This window comes from Felis catus, chromosome A1 (assembly GCF_018350175.1).
Source record: "Felis catus isolate Fca126 chromosome A1, F.catus_Fca126_mat1.0, whole genome shotgun sequence".
Taxonomy (NCBI): domain Eukaryota; kingdom Metazoa; phylum Chordata; class Mammalia; order Carnivora; family Felidae; genus Felis; species Felis catus.
Window position 1 is genome coordinate 132,702,813 of NC_058368.1, and position 20,363 is coordinate 132,723,175.

Consider the following 20,363-nt stretch of genomic DNA (forward strand, 5'->3'; position numbering starts at 1 on the left):
TCTACATTAAAACTTTGAATTGGAAAAGATTAGAAATATATTAATTATTAATAGGCTACTAGATTGATCCATTCACCCAGCAACTATTTATTTTGTGTATATACCATGTGCCAGAGTACGCTTTGACTATCCCTCCTAAATTTATTTAGCTCTTACAAGTTTACAGCTAGTTTCTACTGCATCACTGGAATTGCCTTTTTGTACATGTTGCATACAGATACTCATGGACATAGCAGAGAAGACAGCAAGGGAACTGTTGTATCAAGCATATCTTTATTTTTTTTTAACATTTATTTATTTATTTTGAAAGAGAGAGAGAGAACACAAGCAGGGGAGGGACAGAGGGAGAGGGAGAGAGAGGATCCTAAGCAGACTTTGCACTGTCAGCACGGAGTCTGATGTAGGGCTCGAACTCACAAACCTTGAGATTAAAACCTGAGCTGAAATCAAGAGTCAGACGCTCAACCGACTGACCACCCAAGCACTCCTCAAGTATGACTTTAAAAAAAGTACTTCCTGATAGTTGGGTATAGAAGCCAGTCTTCATATAAAAGTGAAACTTACTTGACCAATGACAATAAAAATCAAAGTTTCATTTTATTGTTCATATTCTGTATTTGTATCCTCTGTTCAGGAAATCAAAGCAATGAAGAAAAGAATGAGTGAGCTATGTATTGACTTCAACAAAAATCTCAATGAGGATGATACCTTCCTTGTATTTTCTAAGGCCGAACTTGGTAAAATCCTGTGTTTTTTTTTTTTCTTTTTCTGGATTAAATAATATAATTTAGGCAAATAATGTTACCTCATAATTTGTCAAATCAGAGTTGAAAGAATTTTTTAAAAAATGAACCAGTGCCTTCTACAGAGCCCATCATGCCTTCTACAGAAAAGACAACCAAACCATGCATAGATTTTATGCTAATAAGAGTGTATACTGTTTTTAGAGACAGTCCAAAGGAGATTTCATAATATTTCTTGGTAAATTACACTGGTATTTAACAGCCTTCAGTGCCTTGACATTTTTTTGCCTTATAATGTCCCCTACATTGTCACTTAACCTAGTGTCTTCTTAATCTGTTCTGGATCTTTCTTGGCTTAATTTTGCCTGTTCTCCATCAAAACACCATCTGCACCAGTGCACTGAAGCCTATTCATGTTTTGAATTACCACCTCCTAAGCCACCTGTCTTCTAACTACCACCCCCAATCCGGTAACATCCAAATGATATTATAAGGATTGTCATTATTTTACTTGAACTTCAATTACTCTACAGAATTCCTAGAGATTCTTAAAGGCACCATGCCAATGCTAAATCAACCAATAATGAGTGGAAAAAATTGACGTATGAGAAAATGATTTTTTGCAGGTGCTCTTCCTGATGATTTCATTGACAGTTTAGAAAAGACAGATGATGACAAGTATAAAATTACTTTAAAATATCCACACTATTTTCCCGTCATGAAGAAATGTTGCATCCCTGAAACCAGAAGGAAGATGGAAATGGCTTTTAATACAAGGTGCAAAGAGGTACTCTAAATGTTTGTCTTTTGTCTTTATGGGAGATTTTAAGAAAGAGGTTTGCTTTGTTTACCAGTGTCAGAGTTAGCTCAGAGACCAGTACACTTATTTGTGTGAGTATTATGCCTCCTAATTCCTGAAAGCTTTTAGCTTTTCCCTTGCTCATTAGCAGCCTCAGTGTGGCCATATCCTATGCTATTCTAATAAAAATAGAACGGGTTAAATAAACTGAAAGTTGTATTCTTTCACTAAGTTGCTAGTCAAGGGCTCGTGGAGCACCTGTCTTCAACAAGTGACTTCCAAGGCCATTCCAGCTGTCACCATTTCCCAGCTTCTTGGGAAGAAGGAAAATAAAGACAGCACTTTTAAGAAGACTTGGAAATGACATACATCAACTCCATTCACATCCCATTGACTCGAGATTCCATCATGTAGCAATATCTAGCTGCAGGAGAACCTGGGAAGTATAGACTTTAGTTGGCAGTCTTTGGCTCAGCTCAGGGAATTCTATTACCAAAAAAGGAAGAAATAGAAATGCATTCTTAGAGTCAACTAGCCAGCTCCACCACAGTCTGCCTCTCTAGCTCTGCAGATAGCTCCTTTTTCCCCGCACATATAGAACCTATTCACCATATGTCAGATTCTAACCAGTTACTGCCTTGAGCTCAAACCCCTGGATGTCTGGAGTCCTCCCCACTTGTAGCTTCTCATTATCTAGCAGCCTGTGAAAGAGAGGGCAAGTTGTCTGGTCCATTCATCCCCACCATGCACACCCACTGATAGAATAGGAACAGAATAACCACACTAAAAGCTCCTATTTGGAAAAGGAAAGCATGAGAAACATAGGCCCATACCAGTTTTCAAAAAGCTCTGGTGAAGTTCCTTGGATAGCTCATTAAAGTTATTTGGGTTCTTTTTCCAATAGGAGTTTGTTTTAGCAATTGTACTCCATGACGCCTGGTTTTACCTGCCAGAAATTCTTTCTTTCCTGTTACCTTCCATGACCATATCCTGGGCAGCTACTAATAAAGATGCCTGCTGATGCTGGTTTGACACCTGAGGATTGCTTTAGGGATCAAATAACCTCAAGCTTTTGTAGGCCAAGCTCATGATGCCTTTGGTAATACAATTCCCTCAAAAACTTAGTAGGTTTATTGTCTGTTTGCTTCTAGTCAGATCCATGTTAAAACGTTTACACCCAAATAATGTTTTGGTCAACACTTCTTAAATCTACCAGATCTTTTTATATTGGCTCCTATATCCTATCCATCCTGCTTTTTTTCAATTTAATGGAGTCTGTTTTGGGGCCTTCTGAAACAGTAGGCTTGAGGAGGAAGGCAACATTCTCAAATGCATCTCTACAATTCAGTAACTCTGAGTGACAGTCTTTTCTCCCAATGTTAGGAGTACAGAGCAGTCAGCTTTTCCAGCCATCTGAAGGCCCAGATTGTAGGCCATAGACAGAATCTCTGCTGGTACAAGTCTTTTCCTTCCATCTTTGCAAACTGATCGCTTCTCACTTGAGAACTTGAGTTCATCTCTCTTATGTAGTCTTTCTAAAAGCCACAGATAACAACAAACATGCACCAACATTGTTAGTTTTCCCCCAACAGTTCCCCTAGAGCTAAGACTCTGTAGGTAATTGCCCTGCCTTCCAAGTAATGCTATGAAATAGCTTTAACAAATGTTACCATGGGGTATAAGGATTGTCACCCTCCCAGCTTGCACTGTCTTTGTCCTTACCTTCCATTCCCGTACATTTTTCATTTTTCTTATAGCAGTACCCTATTCCTAATATCAGCCTCTGTGGGTATAAGGTTACAGGTTAAGCAGCTAACAAAAGCCAGCCAAAAGCATAGTGACTCAAATAAGATAAAAGTTATTTCTCTTGAGAAAGGATTAGTGGTTGGCAGAGGTTGGGGACACTGGAGAATTGCTGTTTAATGGTTACCAAGTTTCCGTTTGGAGTGTTGGAAAAGTTTTGGAAACAGATAGTAGTAGTGGTTGCACAATAGCATAAATGCAATTTGTGCTACTGAATTGTACACTGAAAAATGTTTAAAATGGGAGTTCCAGCGGGAGTGGGAGCAGAGAGCCCTGAGCAGCCCAGCCCCCACCGGCCAGTTCACATCACACCCCGAGGAGATGCAGCTACCTCAGCCAGCCCAGTCACCATCACGGCCACCACAAGCAGGGAGAGGGGGACCCAGCCCTCACCCACCCTCTGCTCTGCAGACCCTAGGCCTCCTCACCTCCGTGGTCAGCAGAGACAGGTCATCACAACGAAGATTTTCGGAACTGTCAAGTGGTTCAGCACGTAAGAAACAATTGTGGTTTCATCAACAGGAATGAGACCAAGGAAGATGCGTTTCTGCTCCAGACTGCCATAAAGAATAACCCGGTGTGGGCGCACCTGAGTGGCTCAGTGGGTTAAGCATCTGACTCTTGATTTCAGCTCAGGTCATAATTTCATGGTTGTGGGATCGAGCCCCACATTGGGTTCCATGTTGAGCATGGAGCCTGCTTGAGATTCTCTGTCCCTCTCTCTTTGTCCCTCTGCCCCATTCATGTGTGCTTTCTCTCTCTCTCGTTCTCCCCCTCTCTCAAAATAAATAAATAAACATTTAGGAAAAAAAAAAAAAGAATAACCCAGGGAGATACCTGCACAGTGTAGGAGAGGGAGAGACTGGAGTTTGGTGTTGGAGAAGGAAAGGGTATGGAGGCAGCAAATGTGACAGGCCCTCATGGAGCCCCAGCGCTAGGCAGTAAATGCACAGCTGATGGTAACTGTTACTGATTCCCTGTCATGGGGCTCCTCCCCACAGTTACCCACAGAAGTACCAGAATAGTGAGGTGGGGGCTGGGAGAGAAGGGCTGGAACCGTGCTCCCAAAGGCCAGACCCTACCACGCCTGCCCTCCTGCAGGCCATGGTTCCTACCTGCCAGGGGCGGCAACCAGTCTTCCAACCCTCCCGTGCAGGGAGAAGTGCTGGAGGGCACTGGCAAGCAGAGTGAAGGAGAGCAAGGCAGACCACGACTCCACAGGGGTCCTCCTCACCAGAGACAGCCTAGAGAGGGTGGCAATGAAGACAGTAAGGAAAATCAAGATGAGACCCAGTGGCAGCAGCCACCTCAGGGTCACTGCCGATACAACTTCAGTGACCCATACAGACAACCAGAAAACCCTAAACCACAAGATGGCACGGAGACCACGGCAGCCAAATCTACAGGCTGAGAAGTAGTCTGCTGGCGGAGTAAATGCCGGCTTACCTTCTCTGCCATCATATGGTTTCATCCTTCCACAAGAAGTGAATATGAAATTCCAACGATAAGAAATGAACAAGGAGTACTGGGTAGCTCAGTCGGTTATGCATTTGGCTCAGGTCATGATCTCAGTTCATGAGTTTGAGTCCCGCATTGGGCTCTGTGCTGACGGCTCCGAGCCTGCAGCCTGCTTCAGATTCTGTCACTCTCTCCCTGCCCATGCCCTGCTTGTTCTCTGTCTCTCAAATGTAAAAATTAAAACATAAAAAAAAAAAAAAAAGAAATGGACAAAAGATTGGAGCTGAAGACCTGAAGTGCTTGCCTTTTGTCCATTGAACAGATAACTAAAACTTCTAATCTGCATTATCTATGCAACATGGGGTTTTTATTATTTTTACCTAAAGACATCTCTTTTTGGTAATGACCAATATATTTTTTTTTTAATTTAAGCCTGATTTTTCTCACTATGTCTTTAAAGCGTTTTAAACTGTTTTCCTATCTGGTCAAGTTGAGATTTTTAAGAACCTCATTTTTAATGTGTAATGAAAGTTTACAACTTGATTTTTTCAAAAAGTGATTTTTTCAAAAAGTCAACAGTTGGCAAGCGCCTGTTAATAAAGGTCTTAAATAATTTTTAAATAGTTAAAATGGCATATTTTACATTATATATGTTTTACCACAATTTTTTTTAAGTTTATTTGTTTTTTGAAAGAAAGAGCATGAGTGGGGAGGGGCAGAGAGAGGGGGACAGAGGATTCAAAGCAGGCTCCACGGCTCCATGCCGACAGCAGTGAGCTTGTCACAGGGTTCAAACTCCCAAACTACCAGACCATGACCCAAGCCAAAATTGGACATTCAACCAACTGAGCCATCCAAGTGCCCCGGTTTTACACAATTTTTAAAGAAAGGTTTATTTGCCTTGCAACTAACAGTACATAGATGAGTGATCCACCCTGGAAGGGATAGTTCTGCAGTCCTCGCTATTGTGGCTTTTAAGGTCATCATCGTCTGCATTTAACAGCTGGTGAGATAAGCCTCTATAAAGAGATGAGCCAGGAATTTCACTCATCACCTCATTGACAGTCCCTTGTCCCATTGTATATCACGTGGCCACAACTAGTTTTAAGGAAGGTTAGGGAAGGCAGTCAGGGTACCATGTGTCCGGCAAAACCTCAGGAAATTCTATTATTATAAGAAAGAATGGGGGAGGGTATTTGGAGAAAATTGGCAGTCCAGAGAGGTCTGGGAAAACTGAAAAAGATGGAAGAAAAACTCAAACTAGTTAATTATATTTTTCCCTCCTGCCCCCTTCCTCAAACTAGTTAATTTTAGAACTTGAAGAATTACATTACGTGTTTCTCTTATCCATGTTTCCATACTTGAAGTTTTTTGTTGTTTTTGTTTTGTTACTTTAGAGCGTGTATGAACAGGGGAGAGGAGGAGAGAGAGAGAGAGAGAATCTTAAGCATGGCTCCATGCTCAGCACAGAGCCCAATGCAGGGCTTGATTTCATAACCCTGGGATCATGATCTGAGCCAAAATCAAGAGTCAGACGCTGAACTGACTATATGTAGTATTTGCTCTTGTACCAGGTACTTTTCTGTACACTTGACCTATATTCTTACTTGAATCTTCATTATCACACTGTGCCTTAGCTACTTTTATTATCCACATCTTACAAACGAAAAAATTAAGCTTGGAAAGGTTAAAGGACTTCTCAAAGGCTCAAATGGTGGAGCCTAATTATGAACCCAGGTAGACTAACCCCAGTGTGTGATCTTCTTTAGAAACATGTCTGTAAATAAATTTGCTGATGTAATCATTGGGGGTAATTTTTCTTTAGCCCCAACATTTATTTGCTTTCTCCATGGGATTACTCTTCCTTTTGTTGTTAAAATAAATAAAGCAATATGATTATTTGTATTCTTAATACATACAGAAAGCAAAAAAAAAAAAAAAAATGTTTGTTATAATTTGAGACCAATCCCTGAAGCATTTGTAAGTGTAGAGAGTTCTACGGCATTAAGTCCATTCACATTGTTCTGCAACAATCACCACCATGTGTCTTCAGACTTGCTCATCTTTCTCATCTAAGACTCTGTCCCCATTAAACACTAACTCCGAATCCTCCTGCCCCCTCCCCGTGGCATCCGCTGTTCTACTTTTTGGCTCTATGAATTTGACTCCTCTAGGAACCTCGTGTAAGTGGAATCAGAATATTTATCCTTTTGTGACTGCCTTCTTTTACTTAGCATAATGTCTTCAAGGTTTATCCATATTTTAGCATGTGTTAAAATTTCTTTTCCTTTTTAAGATGGAATAATATTCCATTATACGTATATACCACATTTTCTTTTTTTTTTAATTTCTTTTTTTTTTAATGTTTATTTATCTTTGAGAGAGAGACAGAGCGTAAGCTGGGGATGGGTAGAGAGAGAGGGAGACACAGAATCCAAAGTGGGCTCCAGGCTCAAGCTATCAGCACAGAGCCCAACGCGGGACTTGAACTCACAAATGGCAAGGTCATGACCCGAGCTGAAGTCAGATGCTTAACCGACTGAGCCACCCAGATGCCCCTTTCTTCTTCGTCTTTTTTTTTATGTTTATTTTTGAGACAGACAGAGAGAAACAGAGTGCAAGTGGGGGAGGGGCAGAGAGAGACACACAGAATCTGAAGAGGCTCCAGGCTCCAAGCTGTCAACATAGAGCCTGACGTGGGGCTTGAACTCACAAACTGTGAGATCATGACCTGAGCCGAAGTCAGACACTCAACTGACTAAGCCACCCAGGTGCCCCACATTTTCTTTTTCCATTCATCCACTGATGGACATTTGGGATGCTTTCACCACTTGACTAATATTCATATAATGCTGTAGTGAACACAGGTGTACAAATATCTGTTTGAGTGCTTGCTTCTGCTCTTTGGGATGTATACCCCCAAGTGAAATTGCTGTATCATATGGTAATTATGTGTTTAATTTTTTGAGGAATTGCAATACTGTTTTCCATAGCAGCTATACTTTTTACATTCACATCAGTAATACACAGAGTTTCGAAATTCTTCACATCCTCATTAATACTATTTTTTAAATAGCCATACTATATGTGAAGTTAAAGTGACAAATTTACATATATATATATGTATATATATTTAACCACCAAAAAAACAGCTTAATATACATATACATTTGTTATAGTCTTGTCAATGAAATTAAATGTGGAATCACTGTGGTCCTTAAGAATACATTTTAATACATTTTAACTCTTTTTTTTTTAATGTTTGTTTATTTTTGAGAGACAGAGTGCGAGCATCTGAGGGGCAGAGAGAGAGGGAGACACAGAATCCAAAGCAGGCTCTAGGCTCTGAGCTGTCAGCACAGAGCCTGATTCAGGGCTCAAACTCACAAATCATGAGATCATGACCTGAGCCGAAGTCAGACACTTAACCTACATCCTACACCCTAATACATTTTAACTCTTAAGTTTACAGTACCTAAAATTTTATTAAGACCTCATAGGTGTCCCCTGAGGCTTAAAAAGTCAATTATTTCAGAAATAAAATTGGATCATGAATTTTTTTTAAAAATATTTATTTTTGAGAGAGAGAGAGCACAAGCAGGGGAGGGGCAGAAAAAGAGAGGGAGATACAGAATCCAAAGCAGGCTCCAGGCTCTGAGCTGTCAGCACAAAGTCCGATGCAGGGCTCAAACCCATGAATTGTGAGATAATGACCTGAGCTGAAGTTGGACCTTTAACTGAGCCATCGAGGTACCCCTGGATCATGAATTTTAAAAATGTCTGTAACACTGAAATGGAGTAATTTATTACAAGGTTGAGATGGTCTAAAAATATTTGACAGTTTACCAACCCCAAAACACATGTAATAACTTCCTTTTAGTTCTTTGGATCCAGTGAATTATTAATCTTTGTTTTTGTTGTTTATTACCAGGAAAACACCTTAATTCTGCAGCAGCTACTCCCACTGCGGGCCAAGGTAGCCAAACTCCTCGGCTACAGCACACATGCTGACTTTGTCCTTGAAATGAACACTGCAAAGAGTACAAGCCATGTAACAGCCTTTCTAGGTTGGGTCTCTTTTAAATCTGTTTTGTATTTCCATTTTTCTTTGTCTTTGAGTGTTGAACTGTATTTGGCTAACTGTGTATGTTCTTATTATGTATTTATCCTTTACTCTTTGTCACATATGTAAGATAAATGTGTGTTTGGTCCTGTAGGGGACATGGCAATTTGAAAGGGAGCCCCAGAGTATAAGGTGAAGCCAACAGCATGAGGAATGCTGTAAGGAGAAAGAAGGAAACTTATGGAGTATACAAAGCGATACAGTTCTGACTAAAACTGTGAGAGAGTGTGTGAATACAGGCGGCAAGAGGGTAACTCAGATGGGAATATGCCAATTTTAAATTAAAATAAATTAGGGAGAAATTAAAATAGAATTAACCACAGTATATAAATTGTGGCATCCATCTAAAAAGTGGAATTGCTAAAAGTGTCCAATTAGACGTTCTTCATAGGAAGGGATTAGTGATAAACCCATGGCTGTTTAGGCGTTGAGTAGTTTTTACTAATAGTGATCCCAGGTCACATCTGATTTATTTTCCCTGGCTTTTTCAGGAGTCTAATCTCATTGAAGAATAATCATGTATATGAGCTGGTTGCACTATTGTTTTGTTTCCTGAATTATAACACTCTGGAGTCAGAGTTCTCTGAGATAAACTTGAGCTTTGTTGATGGTGTGAGGAAGTTGTGGCCTGGTTTGGCTGGTGCTAAAAAAAAAAAATGGGAGGGCAAGGAGCCATGAAATAAATTACCCTGAAAAGAACAGCCGTGCTGTCATAACAGAGCCTGCTATCCATCCCTCCCTCCCTCTTTCCTTCCGCCCTTCCTTGCTCCCAATTATCTGTATCAAGTATTCAAAGCAGGAAGCACCATGCTAAAACAGCAGTATATGTATGAATGTGCTTGCTCCCAGAAGCAGTAAATCACTGACTTTTCTCACTTCCCTCACAGATGATTTAAGCCAGAAATTAAAACCCTTGGGTGAGGCAGAGCGAGAGTTTATTTTGAATTTGAAGAAAAAGGAATGTGAAGAGACAGGTTTTGAATACGATGGGAAAATCAACGCCTGGGATCTCCATTACTACATGACTCAGACTGAAGAACTCAAGTATTCCATAGATCAAGAGATACTCAAGGAATACTTCCCAATTGAAGTGGTCACTGAAGGCTTACTCAACATCTACCAGGAGTTGTTGGGGCTTTCATTTGAGCAAGTGGCAGATGCTCACGTGTGGAATACAAGTGTTACACTTTACACTGTGAAGGATAAAGCCACAGGAGAAGTACTGGGACAGTTCTACTTGGACCTCTATCCAAGGTACTGAGGATCACGTTGTTGGAAGGAAGGGACCTTAGGGATTCAGTTCCTACCCAGATTAAGACTCTTGTCTTCCAGAGTTCTCTTGTGTGGTTCTCCGTAATGTGAGTAGAGATACAGGCTCTGAAGCCAGAGAGTCTGGCTCCGACACTTACTAGGCAACTTACTTAATGTTCCTGTGCCTCAGTTTCTTTACCTGTATTATAGGTCCGATAAAACAGGAATGTTACTTCTACCTGCTTTGTAGGGTTGGAAGGATAAAATGATTAATCACATGCAAAACATTAATTGGAAGACTACCCAGCATATAGCAATTGCAGCAATTTGCAGCTGTTATCATCATTATCATCATCATCTAGTTTGTGTACTATACTTACTTAATTTTAAATTGGCCCCCAAAATATTTGTTATTCAGGTAATCTGTCTGCCAGTACTCTTCAGTCTGTGGCCACTTCCCTGAGTCTGGCTGAGAGGCAGCATAATACAGTAAGAATACCACAGTCTTTGTAGTCATTCAAATTGAGTTGGGATGCTTAAGTGACTTAATCTCTTTGAGACTCCATCTCTTCCTCTGTAGTATGGGGCTGGTGATCCCTTTATAGGATTGTTCTGTGCATCAGGCTGTATATGCATATCACCCAGGCTAGGTATTCAGCCAATGTTAAGAATTCAAAATACTATCTCTGAAACGTAGTAACTATGGACTCTGTTTCATCAGACATGAAAGGATTTGAATCACATTCTCTCTAGGGTGCTTTCTTTTTTTTGTTTTTAACATTTTTTTAATGTTTATTTATTTTGAGAGGTGGGGGAGGGGCAGAGAGTGGGAGACACAGAACCTGTAGCAGGCTCCAGGCTCTGAGCCCAATGCGGGGCTCAAACCCGCAAACCATGAGATCATGACCTGAGCCAAAGTCGGATGTTTAACTGACTGAGCCACCCAGGCGCCCCTCTAAGCTCCTTTCTAAACCAAAGCCAGCCTGTTAACCAATTACCAATTCATCTTACTAAATAGGCCAAAGGAAATTACAGTATCCCCCTACTTGAGCAGCATAAACAAGTTTTTAATCCACAGACTTTAGGTGACTTTAGGTAGCTGCTGGGAAGGAGGCTGAATAACTATGCCATTCAGACAAGTGGACGGACAGTGATGTCTTATCCCAATGTTTTATGGACTTAATTTCACTTTTGATATGGTTTAAAAATAAGCCCTTGTCAAATGTAGATGGATCTATTTTTAATTGAAGAGTGTCAGCATACAGTTTTAAGCAAGAATTCTTTCAGGAGAGATCCTTCAACCTTGGCGTCTTCTGTAACTGTCCCCAAATTCTACTTCCAGTGTCAAAGTTAGCAGTTCTTGCCACCCCATCCTGCTGTCTCCCTGCCAACATATCATTGATTTCTTTCATACTCTAATATCTGGCCATTCCTACCAGCACTGGTATGGGGATCAGAAGCTGATCTCTTGTGAAAGTAGTGACCTACTTAATATTCACTTCCTGTCACCTTCTTGTCACTCCATAAAAGTAAGATAGGGTAATTTGTGTTGTGACTCAAAAAAGGATTTTTGGAATAGGTCTAAGAAAGACCAGTTACTTTTTTTTAATCACATTTCAATTTTTTTCATTGAATACTGAGATTTTCAAAAGAAAAACAAAAGTATTCTGATGGTTCCGATAGAAGATGCCTGATAAGGAAAGGACATTTTTTTTTAAATCCACATCATTTTATAAACAATATGTGAAAAGGCAAAACCTCAGAACAAAGAATCCCTTAAAATTAAATGTGTCAAGTTTATTTTTTAAAAGGAAAGATTAAAAACCCCTCAATGGCACTGATTTTTAAATTGATAGAAAATCTTTGATTTTAAGCTATTCTTATACTTTAAAAATTCTCCAAATATCTCAACCCTTGTCTCTCTAACATAGTAGCACTGACATTACTCTCAAATTAGGAATACTTTGGAGGGGGTGTGGGGAGGATACGTTTTTAGCCTTTCATAATGTACCAAGAGGTATAAAATATAACAGGGTATACATGTTCCAGATTACTTTAGTTATTTTTCCCCCGTTAAAAATAAGATTTACGGATCTCTTTATGCATTTCCAACTAACTACACAAAATTCTTCCAGAAACACTGATTAACCCATTGAACAACCAGAAGGTTGGCTGGATGAAAATTTTATGACATTCGTTGTGCAGTTTCTGGTGTACATGTTCATGGGTTCTCTCCCCTCCTCTCTCTGCCTTCCCTTCCCATGTCCCTGCTCAGGGATGATTCAGCCTGTTCAGTGGTCCCGCCCCACCCTCAGTGATATGTCTGGGTCTACACTATCTCCCTGTCCTTCCTTCAGAAGTAGAGGTTTGTTTCTCTTCTCTTTCCCAGTGGCAGTGGGTTTTCACCAGTGCTGATAGGACAACAGGGTTTGTTGCCTTTCCTCCCAGAAGGCAGTGCTTCATTCCTTTATCAAGGTAGAGGCTCCCTATCCCCAGGCCTACATCAAGACTGATGCTGTCTCAGGGCTGTCATCCTGCTACCGTCCTTTTGTCTGCGTCCAGGGAGAAGACCCTGCAAATGGCTATATTAGCTATATTATTTATATATGTATTGTTTATATATATATATATATATATATATATATATATATATATATATATATATATATATATATATCTCCCAGTGTCTCCCTGTTTTGCTGGCCCACGATGGCCTTTAACAGTTTTTTTTTTTTTTTTTTTATAAATTTGTGTTTGTTTGTTTATTTTGAGAGAGAGCGAGCAAGCAGGGGAGGGGCAGAAAGAGAGGGAGAGAGAAAGAATCCTAAGCAGGCTCTGAGGTGTCAGCACTGCGCCCAGTGTGGGGCTCGAACAAACAAACCGAGAGATGTAACCTGAGCCGAAACCAAGAGTCAGCCACTTAACCGACTGAGCCACCCAGGTGCCCCTAACAATTTGTTGAAAGACTTTTCTCACTGGTGTTTGCAGTATTTGCCCCAGGTGAAAAAATGCTTGCTTCCTCACTTCCTGTCTCCTTAAAGTCATCTGTCTTAGATGGTGAGTTAGTTGATTGCCTTCCGATTTCTGATAAATTCAAGGAAAGTTGTGATTTGAAGATTGTGCAGCATATTGTTATACAGATATAGGAACAACACACTTTTCAGCTTTATACCTCATAATAGAAAGCTGGAAAAGGCTAGTTTTATTTTATTTTATTTTTTTAATTGAATGACATCAGTGGGGCGGGGGGGGGGGGGGAAGACGAGTAGTCACCAAGTAAAGATAAAACAAAAAAATGTATGTATAAATCAAAGCAAATCAAATTAAAAGTTCTACCCCAAACCTGAAAGTACCATTAGTTTTCTGAGGAAAAAAAAAAAAAAAAAAGTAGAAGAAGGAAGCCTACTTCTAGAATAAAGTCCAGTTGCACATAGCTTTTGGAGAGACCATCACTGATACCCCATTGTCCAAGAATAGACCACTTTATAGTATAACTTATGCTTTTTGCTAAGCTAACTAAAAGTATTCTATTTCAAAAAGTCCTGACTAGTTTATAAAAGGAGCTCATTTAATTGTGAATACTTATTCTTCCTTCCTTGAATAAAAGGAAAAACCTTATTGTCTGGTATTTGGTTTTTATCAATTCTAACTTTAAGAAAAAACTACCTAGTGTATCAGACTATATCTTTTACCTCAAGCTTGCTTCAACAGTTTAGTGTTTAGTGACACCATCTTTGAAGAAGAAAAGCAAGATCCCATTAAAATAAATTAAACACTGAGCTCTACAGTAGGTGTGGTGTATATTCTTAATTCTTACATTAAGATTTTTCAACAGAAGAAACCTTGGCGATATAACTCATGTGAAGTGATAGTGGGGTTTTTGTTTGCTTAGTTTTAGTTTGTCCATTTTAATAAAATGCTGACCTACTTTCTAAAGGGTGGATTACATGTTCCAAAGTGTCCTCTGGTATCAAATAAGACTTAATGACTGAGAGAGGTCACAGCAATGTTGTTGCTAGAGAAGAGCGTTCCTATCTCACCAACAATGCTTCTGGTTCCCAGGGAAGGAAAGTACAACCACGCAGCCTGCTTTGGTCTCCAGCCCGGCTGCCTCCTCCCTGATGGGAGCCGCATGATGTCAGTGGCTGCCCTTGTGGTGAACTTCTCTCAGCCAATAGCTGGTCGTCCCTCTCTCCTGAGGCATGATGAGGTGCGGACTTACTTCCATGAATTTGGTCATGTCATGCATCAGATTTGTGCACAGGTGAGTGAGTGTTTTATAGTAAACCTATCAGTTGCTTTTCTGGCTTTTTATTTTTTCTACTGCTGTTAGTTTCCTCCCTTACATGTTTTTTCAAAAGCTGAATATGCTCAAGAATTTCATAGGCCTTCTGTAAAAACATGAAATTTTTCTTATTGTGTCCTCTTTAACACCAGATTTTTACTAGGAATTTAATTCACTGATCAAAGAGCTCACTGAAGACCACCCTGCAGAAGAAAAAGAAGGAAGACTTATCATTAAGGGTTACAAATACTGTGTTTTTTTCTTTTCATTCTTTTCTTCTGCATAGGAATTTAGTGTAAGCTTCACAGATAAACTATGCTGTAATCTGTCTCTTCCACTTACTAATGCTTTGTTTAGTTCAGTGGTTTAGTGGTTTTCAATGGTCTCAGACTCAACTCTTTTTTTTAATAATAAATTATGTTGAAACACCTTCCATTACTAGCTTCAAATCAAAATCATAGGTAATATACTATAACCATGGGGAGACTTTGCGAAGAAGCGCATGTGGGTATGTGCAGTAGATTGTAACTCATTTCTCTTTACTTATGAAAATGAAAAGTACAGTTTTTCTCAGCTGTGTAATACAGTTTGGTAAACTCGCCCCACACTATTCTAGGATAAACCATATGAACTTGTTCGTATTTAGCTGTTATTTGACATATGAAAACATCAAGTTAGTAGTTCAACCTAACAGTTTAGAAAACTGATGTTAACAGAAATGGAGGAACAGTTTTCCAAATTCGAAATCTCTATGCATCTCTAAAGGTAAACTTGTTAATAAGAAATTTTTGGTTAGAATAATTTCATATTTACAGAAAACTTGCGAAAATAGTATAAAAATTGCCCAGGTATCCCTCACCTTATTTCCTCTACTGTTAACATCTAATGTTATTGTAATACATTTGTCACAACCAAGAAGCCAATATTGCTACAGTACTCCTAACTATACTCAGCACTTTATTTGGATTTTACTTTTTTTCCCTAACAGCCTTTCTCCCTACAAAGAATTTTTTAAATTGATATAATGTCCTCACTGAACATAAAAGAAATACATTTTTATGTTTTCCAAATAGTAATGCCTGGATATGGCTATATAGTAAGACATAATGAAGTATTCATTATGAATAAAATCCAGTAGCAGAAACTACAGAGTGATAAATATGGTTTGTGCTGTCAATTCAGGTCCTAGAATGGTATTGCCAAATGTCTTGGTTCAGGTTACTATAGTAGAATACCATAGACTAGGTGGCTTATAAGCAACAGAAATTTATTTCTTAGTCAGTTCCAGAGGCTAAAAGACCAAGATCATGGTGCTGGCAGATTTGGTGTCTGGTGAGAACCTGCTTTCTGGTTCAGAGATGGTGCCTTCTCACTATGTCTTCACATGGTGGAGAGGGCAGGGGAGCTCCCTGGGATCTCTCTTGTAAGGACACTAAATCCCACTAATGGAGGCTCTACCTTCATGACCTAAGTACCTCCCAAAGGCCTTATTTCCTACCATCACATTGGAGGTTACGTTTTAACATATGAATGGGGGATCAGAGAGACATTTCATATTGGTCACTAGCACCAGTGGTGACATGATTTTCCAATGTGGTGAGCATCTCTTGGGAAACTTCTAAACAAAAAAGCAGTCTTACTTTGATTTACACAGTTGATCCCAGTAAGGAGTCCTGGAAATTAAAAGTGGGTAAAAAATAATTTACAGAAATATGTGCAATAGAGTTGGTGTCTGGGCTCACTTAATTATAGATTTTTCACTTGTGTGAATATCCAGTAGGATATATGAATGGCCTGCAGCATATGGGACCTTTTTTTTTTTTTTTAATTTTCCTGGTATGTACAATTCAGTCCTGGACATCTAGCATCCCCAGCTCTCAAAACTGCTCCTAATCATTATAATGACTAAAAATGTACCTACTTAATTCCAAAATTCCACTGTCACTATTGTTAAAAAAAACTGTTTAGTTGTTTCAACATTTTATCCTTACATTCTGGTATTTCCGTGTTAAAAAAAAAAACATAGGGAAATAAGATATGCATCTGTTCAGGTAAAAAAGTCCTTATATACTGATATAGCCATTTCTATCCTGTGTTCAAGCCAAGGAAAGGAAATCTTTCAGAATAAACTAAATTTTCTTTCTCATAGTCTTAAAGTACTTTCACAGCTATAGGGATCCTGGAAATATTTATTTTCAGTCAGTGTCCATTTTCTGGCTGACATTTCCTTTAATTAGGATAAGTCTAGTTTTCGTTTCTCTAAAATGTTGTAATGAATAATGTATATTTTAATTATATTGATATAATTATTGATATACATCTATGAATATATAATATATACATGAGTCAGTATATGTACTCATATACTGATGATAGTATATATGATGATGACAGTGTTCGTATATGGTGTCTCTTGAAACAGTGGACTATATTCAATTCTTGGAGTTTGCCTAACCTCCTCCATGAACACAAAATGTGTCATATAGTTAAATAGTATGTAGTACAATCCCTTGATCGGTCATCTCCTCACAAGATTATCTTTGAAAAAAATCTCTATTTGTCTTTTAATTCTTTCAAGTGTCCTGTAATGTTTTAAGAACTTTTAAAGATAATAATGTTGAATTACCGTGTTGTACACCTGATATTAATATTATATGTCCACTACACATCAATTAAAAAAAAAGAACTTTTAGGTAATTGTATACAGAACCAATAATCACTACTTTTTCTCAAAACTAATGGGCACAGGACCATTTTTTTGCAGCTCTATACTAATTTCAAAACCTTTTGTATTGACCTAAACTGGGTGGTAGTGAATAAGGAGCTTAATAGCTTCTGTGTTTAGTAATACATCTGACTTCCCTGAGAAATACATAGTGAATTAAATTTGCCATACATATTCACTAGATTGATTTTAAGATATAGCAGCTCACTATTTAGGTTCCTCACCTTGGCAGTGTGCAAGTTTGATGACCAGAAGAGCTCGTTGGAGCTTGTCATAGTAATATTTAAATGTGTCTGCAGGAACATCCAGTTTTCAAACATGTAAGTGCACTAGTTCAATATGTCTACTGTCTCATCATTCAGGAGATAAAGTTTCACTCATATTTTCTTGTGTTTATACTACTGGGTATATAATTTTGAAGATACAATCACAAGGTGGTATCTTTAGAATCTGTTCCTGTTTCTTGGCTTTATTGTGGTTTGGGCTCTCAGTAATCACTGGCCTTTTGAACTTAGGTAGAAAAGAAAAGTAATACTTCTTAATAGCTTCCATTGGGATGTCTGTGTTCGTTTGCACATTAAAAGCAATGAGTTTTGGACTGTTAGAGATCATTTTAAAGCAACACATAATCATAATAAAGCCTTATTAATTCAAAGTGAAAGGAATGGAAGAGCAGAAAAACTTCAAATTATGTAATTCCAAATAATTTGTTAATTTGGTCAAAAGTCTAATAGAGAGCTTCTCGTCTTGTAAGTAAACCCTGTACCAGTCAGGAAGGCATGCTAGTGTTAGGATAAGAACACTGCATTAAAAACCATCCATGTACTTGTGGGCCTGACTGTGTGACTTTTGGCAAGTTACTTCACCTCCTTGAGCCATCTCATTTTTCTTACTCATAGATGAAGACAACACTTCTCATACCTACTTGCCTGGGGTGCTGGTGAGATTTAATAATGTGTGAAAGTTATTTGGGAAAGCATAAAGTGCCATATATATTTGAAGTATTTTTCTAACTATAATTTATACATAATGCAACCCTTTGGGGATCAATATGTAACACACAAGTCACAATTTAATAGGGGGAAAAAAGCGTCCATGAGGCAAAGTACTGTTGCTTACAGTTTAAGAGATTCACAAATGGTTATCCTCAGTGGATTTTGGGTGAAGATCTGTTGACGGTGATTAGAAACCAAGTTTGGATTTTTCTGTTTTTTTAATGATTATTGCCTATTTTGGAAATTTGATTCCAGAAGCCAGAACAGAATGAGCAGTTTATAGAAGATTACGAATGGCGGGATTAGTTGAAGAGAATATATTCAGTATCAATATGGAAAAATAGATACTTGGAGGAAACTGAGGACAGTCACAATGACATCAGTCAAGACCATACCTGGTTAGGCAAACTGGTCAGGCTAAGAAGGATAATAACAGCCAAGGCTTGGTGAGCACTGTCCATGTTCCAGACACCATAATCACTGCCTTCCATTCATTAATTAATTTTATCCTCACAGTATTCCCTGAAGTGGATTTACCAACCTACTTCTCTTATTGTACTATTACCCCCCCCCCCATTTTCAAGCAGAGAAAACTGATACTCAAGAGGGTTAAATGGTTCACCCACGATCTGTCATGCTCTTTGCTACTCTACTGACTATACCCATTTTTGTGCTCCTCTTCTGTGCCTTGGAGACAGCACTGTGTCATGTGGTCAGAATTTGGTCTCCCAAGTATGTATTCCTGTTGGATCGACTTTTACCTCCTTAGCTTCTTAAATGACATTCCCTCTAAATCAATCATACGTAATCATGTGGGGAATGAATGAGTTTATCTAGTTCCACATTTCCCTTTGTCTAAAGTGACCTTTTAGGTTTTAGTCCTGAAGTACAGTGAACACTTATCAACAACCTTGTAGCCTCTGCTCCCGACTCCCAGCCCTTACACTGTTAGTGTTTCCATCATCAGCGTTATAAGTGATTTTTTTTCAGGATCTCAATTTTGTTAGTTTATGTGTGTTTTTATTTCTTTATATATATGCTTGTGTACACAGAACAAATGCTAAAGCCATAAACCAAATATGATGACCCATACATGGTTTATTTCTATGTGGGGACACACTTATTTTTTTTCATTTGCTTACTGTCTTTTCTACACGTGTTTTTTTTTTTAATAATTAGAAAAAGTTATTTTAAATGGAGGTAAACGTTTAGTTGATTCCTTAGAAGCAAAGGTATTGATTATCTGTTGTGTCTAACATGTGGTAGGATGGGGTTCAAAAGAAAAATAAAAAGGAGATAATATTTTGAATGTTTCGAGTTTAGTTTGAGGACACGAAATACTAAATTAAAAGAAGAAGAATAGTAAGTAAAATGATATCAATTAAGTATTTATTAAGTATTGGGATACACTGGTGAATATGGCACACATACTCCCTAACCTTCTTAGTTAGCATTTGAGTTTGAACTGAACTTTTATTTGTTTTTGTCTTAAAAAAAAAAAAAGAAATTTATATACAGGAAGGAGTAGTCAGGAAGGTATAGCCATTTTGGGGATGAACCTGTGAGTTCAAGATGGCAGTATTTAAGACCTCTGTGGATTATGTGTCATTTCTCATGTCTTTTAAATCATGGTGTGATACTGATCTGCTGAACTGTAGTACTGCTCTGAAGCTTAATAAGCAAGTTAACAAAGTGTTATTCAAGGTCTCTTTATTACTATTATTACTTCCAATGATGGCTAGGTGTATGTGAAGTTAAAAGTATGAACTTTAACCCTCTATTTGCAGCAAAGTCTAAGAGACACTGGCACTTTTCTTTTTTTAATGCTTTGTTACATAAATTTCTGTATCATCCGTACATTTCGGGGCAAGTCAGGTTGGAGTATGGAATGAATGCTAAGAAATCATTAGGGGATCACCTTACACAGCCAAAGGCTAGTCTCTTGAGGCCTTTTCCTTTTCTAAACACAGTACATTTACTGATTGCAGCGATTGCTTTTTCTTTGAGTTGGTATTTGGTATCATGAATATAACACTTTAGTTACAACCACTAAAATCAATCAGCCTCTTAATTAGAACAGTAACCCATAAGACTTTGGTCTTTAAATAGAGCAAAAACCCTTGTGACTTTTGAGCTTTAGTTGATGTAACTTGGTTCCAGCTCTTACTGTATTGTATGAAT

General features: G+C 38.5%; 1 protein-coding gene across 2 annotated transcripts in view; it reads left to right on the forward strand.

Annotated features, from left to right (window-relative positions):
• NLN (neurolysin) overlaps positions 1-20,363 on the forward strand; it is a 107,979-nt gene that overhangs the window by 69,459 nt on the left and 18,157 nt on the right. For both annotated transcript variants that reach the window (XM_011284017.3, XM_011284021.4), the window contains exons 5-9: positions 635-737; positions 1,370-1,530; positions 8,735-8,870; positions 9,814-10,180; positions 14,240-14,441. In XM_011284017.3, the coding sequence (XP_011282319.2) occupies positions 635-737; positions 1,370-1,530; positions 8,735-8,870; positions 9,814-10,180; positions 14,240-14,441 (969 nt within the window). The remainder of the gene's footprint in view (positions 1-634; positions 738-1,369; positions 1,531-8,734; positions 8,871-9,813; positions 10,181-14,239; positions 14,442-20,363) is intronic.